The 18779-nt window shown below is 42.2% G+C and overlaps 1 protein-coding gene across 3 annotated transcripts in view; it reads left to right on the forward strand.

Moving 5' to 3' along the window:
• Positions 1–18779, forward strand: part of KLHL29 (kelch like family member 29) — a 402404-nt gene that overhangs the window by 329102 nt on the left and 54523 nt on the right. For all 3 annotated transcript variants that reach the window (XM_063330556.1, XM_063330557.1, XM_063330558.1), the window contains 2 exons: positions 285–423; positions 15693–15892. In XM_063330556.1, coding sequence (XP_063186626.1) covers positions 285–423; positions 15693–15892 — 339 coding nt within the window. The remainder of the gene's footprint in view (positions 1–284; positions 424–15692; positions 15893–18779) is intronic.

Genomic DNA, 18779 nt, shown 5'->3' on the forward strand with positions numbered 1-18779 from the left:
TTTTCGTTTTTAACCCTTCCAAATTTAGGATCGTTTTTGCTTTTTTTCTGTATATATATATATTTTTCAGTTGTTTAGACCTACTGGTTCCTGCTTTTTCTTTTTTTTAATATGTTTTGTTCGTAACTTCTGACTGTCTGTGTTGAGCCAATCTTACCGACAAAAATATCAGTTGTTTCCTGTTTCTCTACTTCTTTACAAAAAAAAAAAAATGAAAAGTAAAAAGTAAAAATAAAAAACTCTTAATGGGAACCCTGGCACTGTCTGTCTTCTCTGTTCTGCAGAAATGTTGAAGGAGTTGAACCAGCAACGCAGAGCGAAAGAGTTTACAGACCTGAAAATTATTGTTGAAGGCAAAGAGTTTGAAGTCCACCAAAATGTTCTAGCTTCCTGCAGCTTGTATTTCAAGGACCTGATTAAAAGGTTTGCCTTCCTTCCAGCTGTGATCTGCTCTGTTCTTTTGTAGGGCGCATTTGTGTCGCTTTTTTTTCCTCCCCTCTCTTGCAGGTTTATGAAGATTGAATCTCCTGTCACAGAGCCAGTAGCCATTCTTTCCACCTCCTCTGAATGTATTTCCAAACTGAGACTCAGACCCATTTGTTACACATCTGACTCGTACAGTGTAATTATTTCTGATCGGTAGAGGCCGGTTTTGGCCGAAGAAAGTGTTTCACCACTGAGAGATCTAAGATTTAAACTCAACCGCTAATGGTGATTCAGACCACAACTGAAAACTGTTGCTGTCGGTGTTTTCAAGGGACTCTGTCACATACGACAAAAGTCTGTCCTTCGGGCTGCAATAAGCCATCAGCGTTCTGGTGAACGATGCTCAGGCGTCATGCTAATAAAGCATTTTGAGTATCGTAGTCCCTTCACCCTGAAATCTTTGTTACATGCTTTTGTGTGGCTTTTATGGGCAAAGGGATTGATACTTTTATTGTTTGGGGACTTTTAAAAGAAGAAAAGACAACTGATGAATTTCTCCAGAAAAGATTGGAAATAAGACGATTTTCTGGTCAAAATATAGCTCAGTCTGCATGTTAGACTAGGGTAGTTTTTTCCTACAAACACTCTAGCTCAGGGTAGGTACAGTATGCACATTTTCTAAACATCATGTCTCCGCCTTAGCATTTTCCCCCCTCTGTTTCTAGCTGATTGATTCTAAACAGTGCATGATAATCTTTTTTTTCCATTACATTGATTTTTCAATTTGTATGCTTCATATACTCGCATAGGCATAAATTGGTACTCTCGTATTATTAGTAAGTTAGAGTAGCAAGTAGGGAGAAAAAAAACCGTGAGGATAACTTTCATTTTTCTCTCAATCATCAGCAAATTAATGCAGCTGCTGATTTTGCCTTGCAGTATTTTCCTGAGCAGACTGAGCCTGGACTGTGCTAAAAAATGGGATTAAAGAACATTTTGCTTGCTTCAAATCCTGTATTTAAATTTTGCCAACTAACACAATAGTGACTGTATTTTATTTCAGGATGGCATATTGGCTGGTATCTCCTTTCAGTGTATTATGTCCTTTTGCACAAAGCTGGTTTTATAATTATGGATATATATTACATTTCTATGATATAACTGTGCTGACTGCCTTATCAATTATTCATAAAAAATATGTTGGCCTAGGAAGCATGTCTTTTCCCCTCTGTAAATCTAATGATTGCTAGCTGTAGCTATGCCAGATCTCTCCTGTCCTTTCTCTTCTGTCTGCTCATTATCATTTAATTGTTAAGGCTACAGAATATGCTTTTTACAGTGATAAGGAGTAGAGTCTATAGGGAAAGAAAATCTTAGAATCAATTTACAGAAATCCAATAACTGACTGGCCAGAGACTGTCATTTGGATTTTGCTGTGAAGACATCTGTTTGTGTGCAGAAGTCACCAGGCAGCATCTATTTCTAGAAGCACACTGAGGAATGTTGCTGCTTTATTATTTAGTATATCAAATGGAGATCTACTTTAGATTGAACACTGCTCTGATGTGAACTCATTTAAAACAAACACAAAAAAACCCAACCTTTTTAAATGCGCCGAGAAGAGACTGGGAAAGCAAAACCCCAGATTTATTGTCTTTCAGCTGCTCACATAAGGCTCACATGTGTTACAAGAAAAAAATAGTGAAAGGTTTAGCCCGTTGGCCAGCCTCGCCACTTTTTGCCTGCTTTCACATCATCAGCAGCAATAAATATTCCAGAGGTCAATTTGTGTCCGGAGTCGGGTCTCTCCATCCCAGTTGTCTTCCATACATAACCTCCCTTGCACACGTGTAACCTTGATGAAGGCTAATGGAGTTGCACAGGTGTATCCAAGGCAAAAATACCTTTATTGCTGCTCATGATGCTTGAATAAGGAAAAATCCAGCTTGATGTCGAGTTGAGTTTGCAAAACTGTCAGGTGAGAAAAATAAATATTCACCTGTAAACTGAGCAAACGTGTCTTTGCGAGACAATAAAATCAGGGCTACGGGGTGGAATTTCTAAAGACTTGCTTTTTAGAGGATACTTGCCGTGGAAAGCCTGGTCCTTTTAGAAGTCAGTGAAAGTCAAGGACTCGGGTTACGAGGGACTCAATATTTTGTAGGATCATGCCCTTAATAATGCAAAGTCATTATAGTTCACAAAATCAGTATGTTTATTAATACATGTCTAGAATCCTCTCCTCTTAGCATCTCCTTTGAGATGCTCCTTTAAGCTTTATGTGGTATTTATGTTTGTATTATTATAGAAATCAAAACGAGAAACGGCAGTTTTTCTTGAAGAATAAAGGAGATCTCTTTATGTTAAGTATAATATAAAGGCCATTTCAGTCAGTGCATGCTAGGGTTAAACTCTAAGCCCATTCCAGCCGAAGGCACTGCTGGGTCACCAGAAACGTCAATGAGAAGGTGATCTGTTCGTGAAGGTGCTATGCGCATCCATATAAACATGCGGAAAAAGAATATCTTTCAGAGTATTTGCTTTGGCTGTTCTTTGCCACAGGCTAGTTATCGTTAACCTCATGTTCTGCCGTTGATTCCACTGCGCATTGGAGTTGGTATCTGATGGTAGAATAGCAAGTAGTGTCTCGAAAGAATACAAGTGAAAAGTTCAAAAACAAATAAGATCAATTATCCCCGCTTCAAAAAAAAACCCAAAGTATAGACACAAAGCATAACAGAACTAGAGTTATTGCCTATTTTGAGGAAGGCTATTTCGTGAGAATTAGTCACAGCAGAGAAAAAAATATCTTGTTCTTATTGCACTGTAGTGAAAAGATGATAACCAAGTTTGTGTGACCAAGACAATTCTGAAGTTATTTATTATTTATGAAATAAATATGGTAACGAGAGCACACTTTGAGACACCCTTCTCGGAAAATGGTTAATCCTGCAATGTGCTGAGTATTCTAGTCCTTGTCCAGAAAAGTTCTTGTTCCATGCGATTTATCTTCTAAATCTATAGGCATAGACTTTTTGAGGTTGGGTTAGTCCAGTCTGAGCCTAAACTCAGCACTGTACCAAGCACTGAGCTGTTAGAAACGGGTTAACCAGTCCCCGTCAGGAGCTGCGCAGCGCTCCAGCCCGAGCCAGGACTTCACCTTCATCTCTCTCATAAAAACTGCTCTTAGTCCTTTTCAGTGAAAAGGACCGAAATCCTGAGATCTGAAAAGGATTAGGTGCGTTAGGAACAGCAGGTGTGAAATGGTTCCTGACGTCTGTTCCTCTTCATTGTGCCCACGAAGGGAGGAAAGTGAGGTGCAGGGGGCAGGACGGGGATGTGTGAAGATGGGTGCATGCCCAGGGGTGGTCCCGCAGTAGGACATATTGCAGTAACCTCAGGGGCTGTGGGGCTATCGCTAACAACCTCAGGAACAATTTTATACAATATTAAATATACCTGGGGAGCGCTAGCTTTCCTTCAGTTCTCTTCATAAAATCCTCTTTAAAGTGTATTCTTTTTCGGGTGAATATTTGAGCCTACTTTATGACAGGTCGGGGTACTCGGGCATTGAGTACTTGGCCTTACTGCTTGCTCCTTTGGGTGTAGAGCGTATAGAGGAGTTGCTATACTGTATTTGCAGTTAAGGAACTCACGTGGTTTGTCAGCTTCTTCAAACTGTGACCCATACAAGGTTACTGCAGGATGGGACTTCAGGAAAAAGTGGATGATAAATAGCAGCTGGAATAGGGATCTGTCCCCTAAATACCATCTCGTGTATTCTGAGTGTACCACCAGCCACAGCTGCTTCCAGTCTGCCTCTGACTTTGGCCTCTAATTCTCACCTATGTTTTATGTACTTAAGAAATCAGCCTTCCCAAAGCAAGGGCCTAATTTGTGGCACAGGCAGTGAAGAGAAGAATCTTGAAGGTTTTTAGAAGGAGCCTCTGTGCAAGGAGGTAGGAGATCCCTCTGGAGCAATGAGAGGTGCTTGTCTCTTGCTGTCAGTCAGTCAACATTTGGGTCCAAGGTTGATATCTAAGGCAGGTTTAGCCTAACCTCGCCTTTTACACTACTGCTCTAGTCTGCAGCGAGGGAGACAGACCTGTTGAGGAGGCAAGTCCTCTCACCATAAAATAGGTGTCCAAGATGAGAGATGAAGGAGGAGGCCATCCCTCTTTACTATTAATAAAGAAAAAGCTGAGGTGATTTGCTTAGACTATGAAGTTATGAAGGATGTTACAGGGCTTCCTTCAGGGGTCCAGCCTAAGCTGGTTATCTAGGCTTCCTCTGCTGTCATGAGGGAAGACAGGAATATCCGTAGGGCGATTCATCCCACCTTATGATAAATAGCATGAATTGCCTTCTGGAAGTGCTCATTTTTCATTGCCCACGGAGAAAGGCCCGTCACCCAGCTCTGATTAGACACCTGAATCGTAGTTCGCTAAAAGTACACGAATGATTCCTTCCTGAAACTACTGTTTGACTGAATGTCACACACACACACGTATATATGTACACAGAAAGAAAGAAGTAGATCAGGATTCATCAAAACCCCCGTATCTAAAATGCCCCTCTCCCAGAGCACAGATTTTGGTATTTAAACCGAACTCGTAGCTACAGCGCCTTGGTTTGGGGAAGGAGGAAAATGAGCTCTGTGTCTGTTGGAAATGGTGGAAGATGTGTGTGTTCTGGAAGGAAGGGACGGAAAATCCCATGAAAAGGCATCATTTTTTTTTCCAGCTGCGTTTGGGATAGACAAATACAGCTGCTGGATAAATGGAATGTCTGATATTTCCGTAACCAAGAAAGTTTCACCGGAACATTTTAATTTGCTGCTTTCATCTTCTTAATCTAACCCAAAGTGCTGGAATCTCTACCAAATATGACATTAATAATAGGAAGCACTTGACATCGGTCTCATCTTGGCTGAAGTGCTGGCTTTTATAAGCAGACTTTAGCTTTCTTTCTCTGTGGGCAGTTACTAAAGATAGACAGATCCTGTCCTACAAGCTTTATCTTTTCAAGATTTTATTTTAACGGTGCTTCCTAATCTTGAAGTCATCCTGGCTGCCTGATTCCACGAGCACAGAGCAGTAAGTCACATACAGAAAGAGATTCGGTCACAAGAAGTGAACGGTTTTGATGCAGTGTAGTCTGGCAACGCTATGTTCATCCTTCTTTTCCTAAGGAGCAGAGCCAGCGAGTTCATGGCCAAATTGCTTTTCCACGATACCTTGCCTCTTTTGGCAAGTGTTCACATTTCTTTTTTTTTTTTTATTTGTTTTCAAATCCAAGGTTGTATATAGTCTCTTAGGGCTTGAAGGCAGGGCAGGGAGAAGTAAAGCGTTTAGGGTGAGAGGACCAAACTCCTTTTGCTTTGCACCTACGCTGAAGACAGAGATGTCACTCTGCTTTTTACACCATTGTGTGGAAAGGCGGCATTTGGATGCAAGACAGAGAAACCTGCCGCTATCCATCTGAAACAGTCTGACAAAACTGCAGAAGCATTTAGGTGTCTGGAAAACAGACTGTCTGGTTTGTGTTTACGTTGTAAAAAGCCCAAAATGAGAAATAGCAGATGAAAGAAAAATCTACTCTTAGTGACCCCTTCGTCTTTTCCTGCTTATTAAGAACCTTGCTTTTAACTCCGGGAGAGGAGCAGGCTGCATTTCTACATCTGCATGCTTCAGCTCCATTGTAGAACAGAATGAATGTGGAAACAAATTATAACGTTTCTTTGAAAACAGAGAAATGGGGAGTTAAAAATACGATGTTTGTTTCGGGTGCCAGGAGAGCTATATTGTGCCTAGACAGAGAGCGCCAGTGGTTTCTGTGAAACCGTTTAAAGGAGTCTGTGAGAATGGGAGCTTGCATGGGAGTGTAAAATACTCTTCACCCTTTACTGCCAGGGTGCAGGTGCAAATTATGTTATGGGCGACATTTTTCTCTTAAACGAGGGACTGGTGACTGCTGTGTGTTGGGCGCAAAATCCTGGCATGGGATTCTGCTTTGGGTGTCCCCTTTCCCGGAGCTCTGCCTGGCCGAGCCCCGCGTTCCCGCCCGCCTGTCGGAGCCGCCTGCTGGGCTTCAAATTCTGCAGCTGCCAGGCCTTGGAAAACATGTTTTCATCAAGCAAAAATGTATGGTCTTCTACATAAATGAACTGCAGCTTACAAATATTCAGTGGGGATGCCGGGCTGCCAGGCTAAAGAACTGCCCCAAAACCCGTAGCAGGCGTCGCAGCCCGGCGATTTCCAGCCTGGCGAGCGTGGCCGTGGATTAGGAGGGTGAGTGGCTGGGGCTGGATGCTGGCTCTGAAACAAGGGACAGATCGATGTGCCCTGCTCTGAGGAGAAACAGTGGCGAGGAGGAGAGAGGGGCTCCTTGTCAAGCCTGGAGGTGCGGCGCAGAATTAAGCTTCTGTCTCGTAACGGCTGCGGCTCGCAGAGGCACCGAGCAGAATCACTTAACCTCTCGCTCCTCTCCCTCATTGACAGCATCTCTATTTACTGTAGTTTTGCCTTCTCGCTCACATAATTTCTAGACACAACTACAAATCCTGCGAATCTTATCCAGGGAATGACAGACTAATCACCTCTCTTGCTCTGGCCAGACCTATCTGCGAGCCCTGCAGCTGTCATACAACCAGTCATAAGATGCCGGTGCCGATGACCTCCCTATACGGACTTACATCTCACAGCCCTCTCTAGGCTTGACTGGGTTGAAATTTAGGGGTGAAAGGGAACAGTTATCTAACAAGGTGCAGTTCAAGCTAAATGGATCAAAGACAAGGAAAAAAACTTCCACAGCATAGAAACGGGAGCCGTGTTCTTGAAAGCCGTCATTTTTGGGCCGCTTCCAAAAGCCAGTCTTGCCCTAAAACGAGGGTATTAAAATCTCCGACTCCAGCGTGCTTCCAGGTAGCTCCAGGGATCAGCAGTTCACTTCCTTTCATTTAAATCATCAAGGATTAGCCACTTCTGGGTTGGGATAATGAATTTGAATTAATGTGACGAGGTTATGATCATATCAGGTAACGACCCCCCCCTTTTTCCCCCCTGCGTAGCGCTAAGCTTCGGCGACTGGAATACTCCAAGCAGGTCGGCGGGGTGGTGCAGGCAGGGGTTGATGGGGTGAGAAGAGCTACCTGCCCTTTCCCGCACAGACTGCGGCCAGAGGAGATGCGCCGTGTTACCGTTCATCGACGGCCAAAGCGCAGGCTGGCTCCACGCGTGCTGTAGGGAAGCGCGAGCAACGCCCTGTAGCTGGGTGAGAAAGAACCAGTGCCTGACAGAATTAATTCTAATTACTGAAATGCTGATTGGGATCTTTGGGCACTACCATAATCATAGTAGTAGTAATAAATAATGATTGTGGTTATCATTATTTTATTATTGTTTTCCCTGTAGTCATTGCAATGATGAGAAAGCCGTGGATAGACTTACTTAGATAATTACTTGTATAAATTTCACCACATTCCTAAGAAACAGATTTATTAGCTGCATAATGCCAGCTCTCTGCTAAGCTGGTTTTTGATGGTGTAATAAATATCATTAAAACAAATCAGATAGGAGTTGGTTAAGGGGGTGAGCTTTAAGTTTGATGAGAATAATTTTCTTATTGTGTCATTTCATTTTTAATCTTCCTTCCCATATAATCCACCAAAACCTGCTTGCATCTTTTATTTACCTTTAACAAATAGTAGCTCTCACCCCGGGCTATTTTGACACATATTTGCTGAATTAGGCTGCCAGAAATACTTGCAAGCAAGTTAGATCCCGCGATGTTAATAAATTGGCCCAAATTGTTGGGTTTTTTTCGCTTCTCCACCTTGTGAGATTCAGTTTATCCTCTAGGTCGTGAAATGCTGTTCTTCCAAGGGCACTCGCTATTCGCTTCTCCATTCACTTGCTGGTCGTTTAAGCCAGCATCTTCAAACTCCTCGTCTTCTTTCTTAAATCTCAGCGGGGAGGCAGATTTGTGCCTCCGACTGTGATCTCCGACACTATAGCGTTACAGGCTGCCTCTGGTCCCGCGCCTTTAGAAACGGTCTTGACCGAGCAGTTCGGTTGTGTTCTGTCGGTGAATAGCATTAAGGGTATATAGGAGACGTGGCTCTTTTGTTTGTTTTATTCTGGCCGTGTTCTCCGTGAACAAAAGCATTTGCTGTTAATCCCGTTGCCCGCCTTGGTTTGTAATGATCATTTCTGTGATGGTGAATTAGCAGGAGCTGCTAGTGCATGCCTGAGCTCACAGCCATTAATTTTCCTGATTTTCTTCGGATAGAGCAGGTGCAAACTGGCAGCGTTTGACCCTAATAAGTTACACTAGTCTTGCCAAATTTTGTTTGCCTGGAACAAGGAACATTATTTGTATCGACAACCTGGTAAAAAGTGAGCAAATGGATTTGTTGGTCAGGTAAATTTTCATGACAAATTTGCAAGCCTGTGTTTAAACAATGTAATTTATTTAATCTTGTGATTTTACTAGTTCTTTATCGTAATCATACAATAGCAGCATTACGGTATATGTTTTCTTCTCTCACAAGACAGATGGATAGTGGCTGAGGCTCAAAGATAATATTTATCTACAAGATAGTATAACGAAGGCAGAGATTTGCAAGTTAATACATTTTGAGCTGATAAAATAATTCCAAAGGAGAAGCAATGCTAGGGTGTAATTTATTTTTTAAAAAATCCTATTTAATAGAACATTCAGTGCCTTATGACATACATATTGCAATGATGTTGCTCTATAAATGTCCCTTCCTGTCATCATTTACATGATTGATTACCTTGCAGCTGCATAAACTTGAATAACTCAGTAAATAACCTGTTACCACAGTGCGCACATGCATCTTGCCGCGTGTGTCGTGGAAATGTATGTTGGTATGTTTGGGCATCTACGCTTTTATATCTCATGAGCGTGTAATTATGATAAATCAAGCTCTTTGGTATGAAATACGACTTTCCATGTAAAGTGCCGTGACTGTTCTGTTCGTAGCTGAAGGTTGGCCATAATATAACAAAGTTTGTTGCTTCTCCCAAGATAAATAGACGTGTGGGTTTTGAACCATTAATAACTTTGAAGATGATGAAAAGTCGAATAGTGGACAGTTAAGATGCAGCAACGTTGTACTCTCTTCTTTGCCTGGAGTTTCAATGCTTTAAGGATTATGTTCCGCAGTAAACAAGATGTTCAGTCTAACTTGTGTAGACTTGAGCAGGAGTTTTTAATGAGCACATAGCTAACAGACTCTTAAGACTCATGAGACACTGCCTATCCCTGTCTGCGGCCCTTTCTTCGGTAATCAAAATAATTTGACAGAGACAGGAAAAAGTAGCTTCCCTTCATTTAAGTGCTTCATCTTACATAAAACCCGTGGATTTCCTGTTTTCTGGAGACCAAAACACAGTCCAGAAAACAAAGCAATTTAATTTGATTTTTTTTTTTTGCCCTATCTCGGTAGCAAATATTTTCCTCTAGTGGAATGGGAACACAATTAATGTAGGGTAAACATTTATGTTCCTAATCGTGAAAGCAAGGCAGCAAGATCAGCTTTTCGAGCTGTTGGGGCAGATGCCGGGAAGGCGCGGGGTGAAGAGGCCAGCAGGCAGCTGGCCGGTGGGACAGGCCGTTGCTTTGGTCTGTGCGGGGAGGGACCAGCCCCAAAATCTGGGTTTCAGATGCCTCAGTCCGGGGTGGAGCTGGAGCTCCTGCCTGCGTGCCGGCAGTCCCGTAGCTTCCCATCAGCTCAAATATGTGCTTTTAGTGGAGGATATTCCCATTCCTAAGCAATAGATAGTCAAAGATACCAAATATTTTTTTATTACACTACCAGAATCAGTCTGTTTCCTATTTCCTGAAAATAAATTCTGAGTGTAATACGAACAACGCCGAGGCTATGTTATGGAGGTAGCTCTTTGCCACTGCCTTCTGTTGGGAGAAGCAGGTTCACAAGCAGAAGTGACGGACCTCGGAGAGGCAGAAAGAAAAAGACACACACCGAGTCCCACGTGCACGGGGAAAGCACAGAAGTGAGAATTCTGAACGTGTCTTTGTTTTAAAAGTTCATCATTTATTTCAGTGCCCCTTTTGGAGCGCAAAGCTTAAATATACGTCATACCTTTGAGTCTACGGCAGTGAGTCATATGGCTTTGAATGTAAATAGGTGTGACAAACTCTGTCAGTCCTCCTGTTCCCAACCAGGCAGCCTGGGAGGAAGCCGAACCAACTGTTCCTCGGCAGTAATGTACATTTACATAAAATGTTTCACATTTTTCATGTTTATTCCATGCAGATGGCTCCATTTTGAACATTCAGAATTTGTTTTGACTTTCTGACTATAGCTTGTAAACAGAGAGTTGGCTGGCATCTGTACCCGGTATAGGTAGCTTATCATATTTGATGTAAAATTGAGCGAGCCTGTAGCCAAACCCATTAGTCAGTCAAAATAATGCTGCAAGTCGGTTAAAGGCAGCGTATCCAAACCATGAGGGAAGCCTGAATGGGAGGCGGTAGCGTTGTCCGTAAATTGACAAATTGATGTGCTCGCAGTGTTTCACTTCTACAGCTACTTTAGCCAGGCTCTAAATGCGGCTTTGCGAATCAAGGCATCTCACTATTAAATGTTTTGAACTGATCACACAGAAGGTCTGCGACGTGAACGTGTTGATACGAATAATGCAGGGAAAATGCATAGATATACATATATTTATAACTCAAGATGCAGAAAACTCAGTTGCATCGCTATTAAGCATGAAAACACTAGCGCTGATTCTTGTCTGTGTGTATTACACATATGGAAATTATTTTCAAGGACAAATGAATACTAAAAATGTAACATTCTCTACTTTTTCTTTTGTCAGATCCACTCCTAATCTTGCAAATGAGGTTTTAGGCTTGTTTTTCCTGCTAGCAGTATTTAAATGCTTTGGTTCTTTTCTATACATTACTTAACAGAAAGGGACACCAATTTTGATTTCTTATTTGAGAGTGTAGTCGAGCCGTCTTTTGCTTTAGAAGATTCCCCGTGCCTTTGTCTTCTCTAGTTTAAGTAATTAAGTTGAAGGATAAGTAGCCAGAATATGTTCAAAGGCCTTGGCTTTATTTTGTTAGACCTAATTATTCCAGAAAACACAAAATATTTTTCAGTAGCTCCCCCTTACCCATTCAGAGTGTACCTGTGCTTGCTGCTTATCTGCAGGTTCAGTTCTGCTCGCGCGTTGCTCAGGTCTGTCACCTTCCAGGAGAAATACAGGATTTGTAAATCTGAAAGAATTCCCCAGCAGCTACCGTAAAATTAAGCTGTTAAAGAGCTCTTGGAGCTTGTTTAAATGTAGACCTAAACAAACCTCTTTGCTGTTTAGCTCAAGATAAATCTTTTAAAAGTCCTATTCTAAATCACTTCCTAATTTTAATGAGTTTATATATCAGCCTTTGCCAGATTTTTACTGCAGCTATTCTCCAAGATTACAGCCATGATAGAGTAAGGACTAAAATTGTTTATTATATATTATTCTTCAGAAGCAAAACTTTTTTCCCCCAGAGGCTGTTGGGAGAGCTATTGATTTCCTGCCACAATGTGAAATGTGTGACCTTTATAATATGAGCAATGATTACAGGGCCAATAAAATGACATCATTCTGTTTAAACTTCAGAGTTCGCAGGGCAAATAGCAGAATGTGCCACCTGTAATGATGGCCGCGGACGATAGGCGTACATCGCCTGGCTTCAAGTGAGACTGAAACACGAAGCGGGCAGGCTCTTCATCCCCAAAACATGCCCCGTGTCTGTGCCGGGCGTCGGGGAACAGGAGGGAATATACCGGGTAGAGCCGCGTCTTTTCACAGCTCAGACAGCAAGAAGTCAGTGCTTTTCTGAGAGCAGACTTTATAAATGTTTGCATCTACCAATGCCACTGACAAAACTCCCCCTGATGTGATACAGGATGAGCTATTTGGGGCACAGCTGTTTACATTCCTACAGATTTTCCCCAGTCCACTGCGTATGCATTTAAGGACTAAATTCTAGTCTTGTAATACAGCTTTAGCCACTTCATTGCAGTTGCTCTCGAGTAGCTGAGAGAAGGCTCCGTCCCAAATATATGAAGCATAACCACACGGAGCATACTGATACTCTAATACACGTGAAAACAAGGAATGCAGAAAGCTTTAGTCAGGTTTGGAGGGGGATGCCACAACCTGATTCACTGAAATAATTCTGGAGAAGAAATGTATGGAATCCCTGCCTTTCTTTCTTCAGTCACATCCCTCTGTTTCCCTACGGTTTTCTTCCAGTCCTTCAAAGGCTCATTTTTGACCCATTAAGACCCACTTCAACCAATTCCCCATCCATTTTCCAGCCCTTAGCAAGCGGGATCCCCAGCGTGGAAATCAGGGTAGCCGTGATGTCCCTTTCCAGGCTGAACCAAGCCTGCGCTCGGTATTTAGTCCAGCTAAACGTGGAGCTGAAGTGCTCCCTGCGTAGAAAGCTCAAGCAAAGCAGCACAACACATTCAAGGCATCACAGAGGAAGGAACAGGGATGATTTTCTTTCCCATTTCTGGCTCATTGTGTAATATCAATAATCTCTGTAGCTTTGTATTATATTTGCCGTAAGCGGCTCTGGTGATTGATCAAACACCTTAGCTTTTCTTTGGCGTTTAATCAATTGCAGCAGCAGTTTATTGCTTGGTGTATTACAAAGTAAAAGAGATTATTACTTAATTATTCTGAAAAATAGCAGCTTGCAGTTGTTGCTAACATGGGTATGTGTCTATGCTGACATTGGTGTCACATCATCCTTTCCTTTGTGCCTCCTGGTCTCTGCACTGCGATTCCCGATGGGTGACACGCAGTCATTCCCGCAGCCGTCGCCAGCACAGTGCAATTAGTGCCATTAAATAAATAATTGCTTACGGCGAGGCTTCCCACAGTGCAAAGAGCCTGATTCTGTGGCTTGCTGGGTACCTCCAAATCTCACTTAAATTTTAGACAATGTCGTTATTAAGCAGCCCACGTGGATGTGAACTCGCTGTCAGGTACAAGCCGCTTCTGGAAACAATTTAGACAGAATTACATCAGTAACAGGAGGCATTTTGATAGCCCAGGGTGCAGCACCGGATGTGTGCACCACCGGAGATAAATCAGATGTGGGGAACGTTATTGGTATGTGAGTGTGAGAAGGAAAAAAGAATTACATTTTGCGACATCCTCTAGAAGACCTAGAAAGTGGCAACTCCTCTGTTTCGACACCTGAGGTTTTCTGCCCTGAGCGCAAAATTGAATCCGTGTGCAAGAGTTCAGAAAGGATATTGCGGAGTGATAAAGCATAAGGATTCGGGGTAGCGTACACATTTGTGCATGTAGGGGTACCCCAGGTATCGTCATCAATATGTATTCTAAACCTTCTGCTTGTGGAAGAGGATCTAACCCACCTGTGTTCCCATGCAAAGGGCTAGTCCGACATTTAGAACCAAAAAACGGGGTTTAGTTCCTTTGCTTTGCCCCTGACTTTCTCTGTGATTGTAGACAAGGGTATTTGTATCCTTGTGCCTTCCTTTTGTGAATGGCTCACTACCTTAGAGAAGCATATGAAATTAAGGGCTGCTAGCTGCTCCTCCGTCGTGGTAATGGACACCATCGAAATGCTTCTAGTCGAAAAATGAAACCCCTTTAAAGCTTTGATACTGCAAAGGTTCGCGTAAATTAAAGCTGCGCCCTTGACTTAAACAGGGCTAGTCAATGGAAGACCAGTGACAAAGCATCCACTGCAAATTTTAAGCATTTTCCCAAATGACTTTAGGGGTTACGGGGGTGGGTGAGGTGGGGTGTCATGAGGGAAGAAAGCTGAACGTCGTATGTTGTTTACTTTTCCTCCGTTATGGCAGTAGAGGTCCGACCACCACCTTTCTAGGCAGCTTTGTGAATCCAAGAGGTTGGTAGTGCTCTTGCTCATGCTTAAAGCTGCCATTGCCTGTGACTAGTGATGCTTTGGCCAGTCCGTATAAGTCACGCAGCATCGTGTGCCGGTTTTGTGTCAATCGTGCAATGGCTTTTGCAAGTACTCCAGCAGAATTGGAGCAAGCAGACGTTGACTGTCCAGTGACTAGAAGTTCATGTTTCTTTGAGAAGGTGCTGGATGGTCCTAACCATTGAAAGAGTTTATTTTCTTACTCCAACAGATTTCCCCTCCCCTCCTTGATGTTACCAAATTTATCATCACTTTTGTCTTTCAGGTGTAACCTGTCTTTAGTGTTGCAGACACATCAGCCAACCATGCATTAAGAACTGGGCCCTTACTTTGATTCAGTATAATTTTCTTTTTGTCCAATAATTTCACGAGCACTAATCCACACTTCAAATGCAGGAGATATTTTGATCCCCAAATTGTTCAGCACTTCATGCAGGAAAAACCATAGGCCACAGTCATGAAACTCCTAGAGGATGGCTGCTGGCTTCCTGTGGCAGAGCTGGTTGTTGTTTTCCCCCCTCTCCCTTCTTTGCTCTAACCATTTTGTCTGTCTATCTTGTCTTGTATTCAGTTTTCAAAGCAATTGCCATGAAGGGCTTCCTTTTTTTAGTGCCTAAAAGGGAACAATAGATTTTTAGAATAAGCACATATATATTTTTTTGGTATGACCGTCTCTATATGCATATCATATCTATCATATCTATACTTTAATATAACATACTGAGAAGTTCAAACGAAACAGAAATTAATAATTATTATTGTTATTTTTTATGAAAAGGTCTTTAAATATATCCTTAAATGCACATGACATTTAAAATTATTCCAGTGCTGTATTCCTGAAAAAGCAGATGACCTTTTCTCTTGAAATTGGAGAGTGTTTTTTCCTTAACAGTTACATTATGCACAGAAGATGAGATGTTAACCAAGATGTTAAAATGTATTGTTTCCCTTTCAAAGCTAATCCTGTTCCTCATTTTCATTAATGTTGGCTCATTCATTTTTCTTTCTTTCCTTTCCTTTCCTTTTCTTTTGCAACTGTTTTTGCATGAAAATGCAGAGTAGCAATAAACAGATGTTTTGTAAGACGTGCTTTAAGACTCTTCTCTTTCAGATCCAGTTAAAGTTTTTAAGTTCAGTTATTTTAAAATTCATATTCTTCAGTTCCGTAAACAAAAATAATGGAGAAATATAATGAGGTGCAAAGCGATTTTCTAGCCCTCACTAATCAATAAATGCCAACAAAATGGGGATGGTGTAATGTCCGTAATTTAATTGTCTGCTGTTACCAGGTCACCACGAGACAGTAGCAGAAGCGGGGAGAAGCTGGAATTGGCCATGTCCAACCTCACTGCGGATGTCCTGGAATTACTCCTGGAGTTTGTTTATACAGGTTCTTTGATCATAGATTCAGCCAATGCAAAAACCCTACTGGAAGCTGCCAGCAAGTTCCAGTTTCATACTTTCTGTAAAGTCTGCGTTTCGTTTCTAGGTAAGAACCACTCCATCTAGTGATGTTTTAAGATCTCGTTTTAAGGTTTGTAAGCTTTCCTTCTAATAACTCTTAAAAGATAATTATGAAACCCAAGATTAAATGTAATGAAATGAAAAAATGATACTTAGTTGGGTTGTGATTTGAATTTAAAATGCTGGCATGGTAGCCAGGGGAAAACGTTCTAGAGACACGTAGCCTGTTGTTTGAGTGGAAACTGTGTTCACATCTTGGATAGACTTTTTTCCTAAATCTTGGTTCATACGTGGTATCGTGATGACATTTTGTTTCCCAGAGGTTGATCACTGCACAGCTACCAGGCTGTAACGCAGAGATTGCTTATAACTGTGACAGCAGATGTTGGGTGCTACATCAGGGCAGCTTGGTCAAGCACTGAAAGAGTTGGAGGTGGACTCTCACAGAGGAGTGAGGATCCGCAATTTTCTTGCATCCGTGAGAAAATCTTTCACGTGTCCAGTGTTCTTGTAAACAAGATCTGGTTGAACTACTCCAAGATGAATGTTCACGGTGTTTGTTCTTTCATACGGAGTTATGGCCTGATGGATATGTGTCATCACAAATGGTGGATGGGAATGAAAGGTTGCTGGGCCCTCCCTTGGTAACTGGTGTGCCCTGCATGCACGGGGAGTGTTTGCCCCAGCAAGAGTGTTCAGATCAACATCATCACCGGTGCCTCAGTCCATCCTCTCATGGCCATGAATAAGAAGAAGCCCATTCTTCTTGTCCAGAGCACCATGTCAGCCTGCTCCTTGCATTTTCTATATATTTTCCAATATAGACTATTTCAAAACAGTCCAAGGTGACCAGCTCAGTTAACTAAGCTTTACTGGTCTGAACTGGAACCATTCAGTCCCATTTCTGTCATGGCAGAAGAAGAGCCAGAACTGGAGCTCAAATGAAATACATGTTGGTTCAAATTCCTGTCTCTATCACATGCCACTCCTTCACTAACATGGCTATAGTATCACTTAATGAGACAGTAATAATTTACAAATTACTAACACAAACTTATTAATACAAAAAGTGTGAGCTTGATCTTACATGATTTACTTCCCATGTCCAAGTTCCAAATGTCTTTTTTGGACATCTGATTTGTGTTCAGGCTCCCTCAGCTTGGTATGGAAGATGTCGTTCTCTCTGGACATTTGGGGTCTCTCTAGACCCCAAATATATCTTCAACCCCAGTGAATTATAGGTTCTTCTTGTGCAGTTCTCATTTAAAATTGAGCCCTAGAATTGCAGAGTGTGGAAGATGAGAGTTTAGAAAATGTTGCACTCATTAAAAAAAAAAAAAACAACCAAACTCAGGCGAGTCCAGTTTACTGCTGTGTTAATTTTCGCTGCTAAGCTGACCTGCTGGCAAGGTGAGTGGTGTGACTAGGCTGGTACAATAAAGGCATCAGTAAAGAATCTGTGCTATTTTATTCTTCTCTTCTCTCCAGCTTTTTGTACGTCCCTTGTTTAAAAGTCTGTTCTCAAGTAAGTGGGTAATGGGGAAAGGAAATCTCTGCTTTGCAATCCCACCGTGTTGGCTGTGCAACTTGAGTGAGGGCTCTGGCTCTGGCATTGCTTTCCCCCAGCTTCCCTTCATCCCCTTTTAAAATTATTAGATCTTACGGCCTTTCCAGGAACAGATATGTTTAAGTTGCGCTATCTCCGAAGATTCAGCCACAAAACCAAAATATATTTATTTCACTAAATCAATGTGAGATTTCTCATTCCCGATAGTTAATATTTGAATTCAGTGAACCGTGTTATGGTATGAAATAGTAGGGTTGGTTATAAGTTCAGTGATATATGGGGAGTCACTGGAATTTTGTATTCTCATTTGGAGAATTCATGGAGTGTAATTGCTTATTTTTATTTATAGCTGCGACTGGGTTGCTCTACAGAGATAGTAGAGCATTTGCCATCTAAAAAGTTTAGAGAAAGGCATTTTTTCTTCTCTGTGGCTGTGTTTTTTCTTTTCATCCCAGCCACCTCTGCTCCCCACAAAGCAAAAGTATGTTAAAAATCAGGGGTTTTTCCGGGTTTCTGGAGGATTCACCAGTATGAGCAGTGATTCTTTCCCATCAGTGGCCACATCTAAATAGTGAGAAAAGGGAAGGGAAGTCCAAAGAGGTCCAAAGTAAGAGGTCTGTTCAGCATAGCGCAGCCATCTCAGAGGAAACTCATGGCTTTTTCAGCCGTGAAGCTCCAGCAGGGTTCTAACTGGTGGATGTCCAGGCAGCTCTTGTGTCTCTGTCCTGGGCCTCTCAGCAGCATTGGCCAAAGGCACCCCAAATCTACTTGCACTTTCTGGTGCAAGCGTGCTGCAAACCAGTCAGGAAAATGGTTTCATTTCAACGGGAGTTTTCTCACCCAGCTTCACCAGGCTAATTATAGCCACGTTCTCCCTCCCCCGCATGCTGTCTCCTCTGCTTTTGTCTAGACCATGAGAAATGACAACAGTTTTGTGCCGACTGATGCAACGATGCTGACAAGTTCGTGCAGGCACCATATGATAACTGGGCAAATGTTTGCAAACCAGTCAGGACATCACAGGTATTTCCTCCATCCCTATGGCTGAAGACTTGAGGTTTTTTTTCTTTTTTTTCATATTTGTTTTATGCTATCATCACACTCATGGCTCAAATTGGATTTCGCGAGATTCGTCAGTATCACGGTTTGGGGCCGTGACGCAGGGACCCCCATCACAGGAGTGAACAAATTCTGAGCTTGTACTTCAGGCCGCTGCTGAAAAAATAAAAGTATTCTTCCTTAACTCTAAAGAAGTTGGTGGAACCTGTTAGATCCGTGGAGCCAAATAGGAAAGAGCAGGAGCTCTGAATTTTCTTACTGGAGCTCTGAATTTTCTTAGTCTCCT

Source organism: Chroicocephalus ridibundus, chromosome 3, assembly GCF_963924245.1.
Source record: "Chroicocephalus ridibundus chromosome 3, bChrRid1.1, whole genome shotgun sequence".
Lineage (NCBI taxonomy): Eukaryota > Metazoa > Chordata > Aves > Charadriiformes > Laridae > Chroicocephalus > Chroicocephalus ridibundus.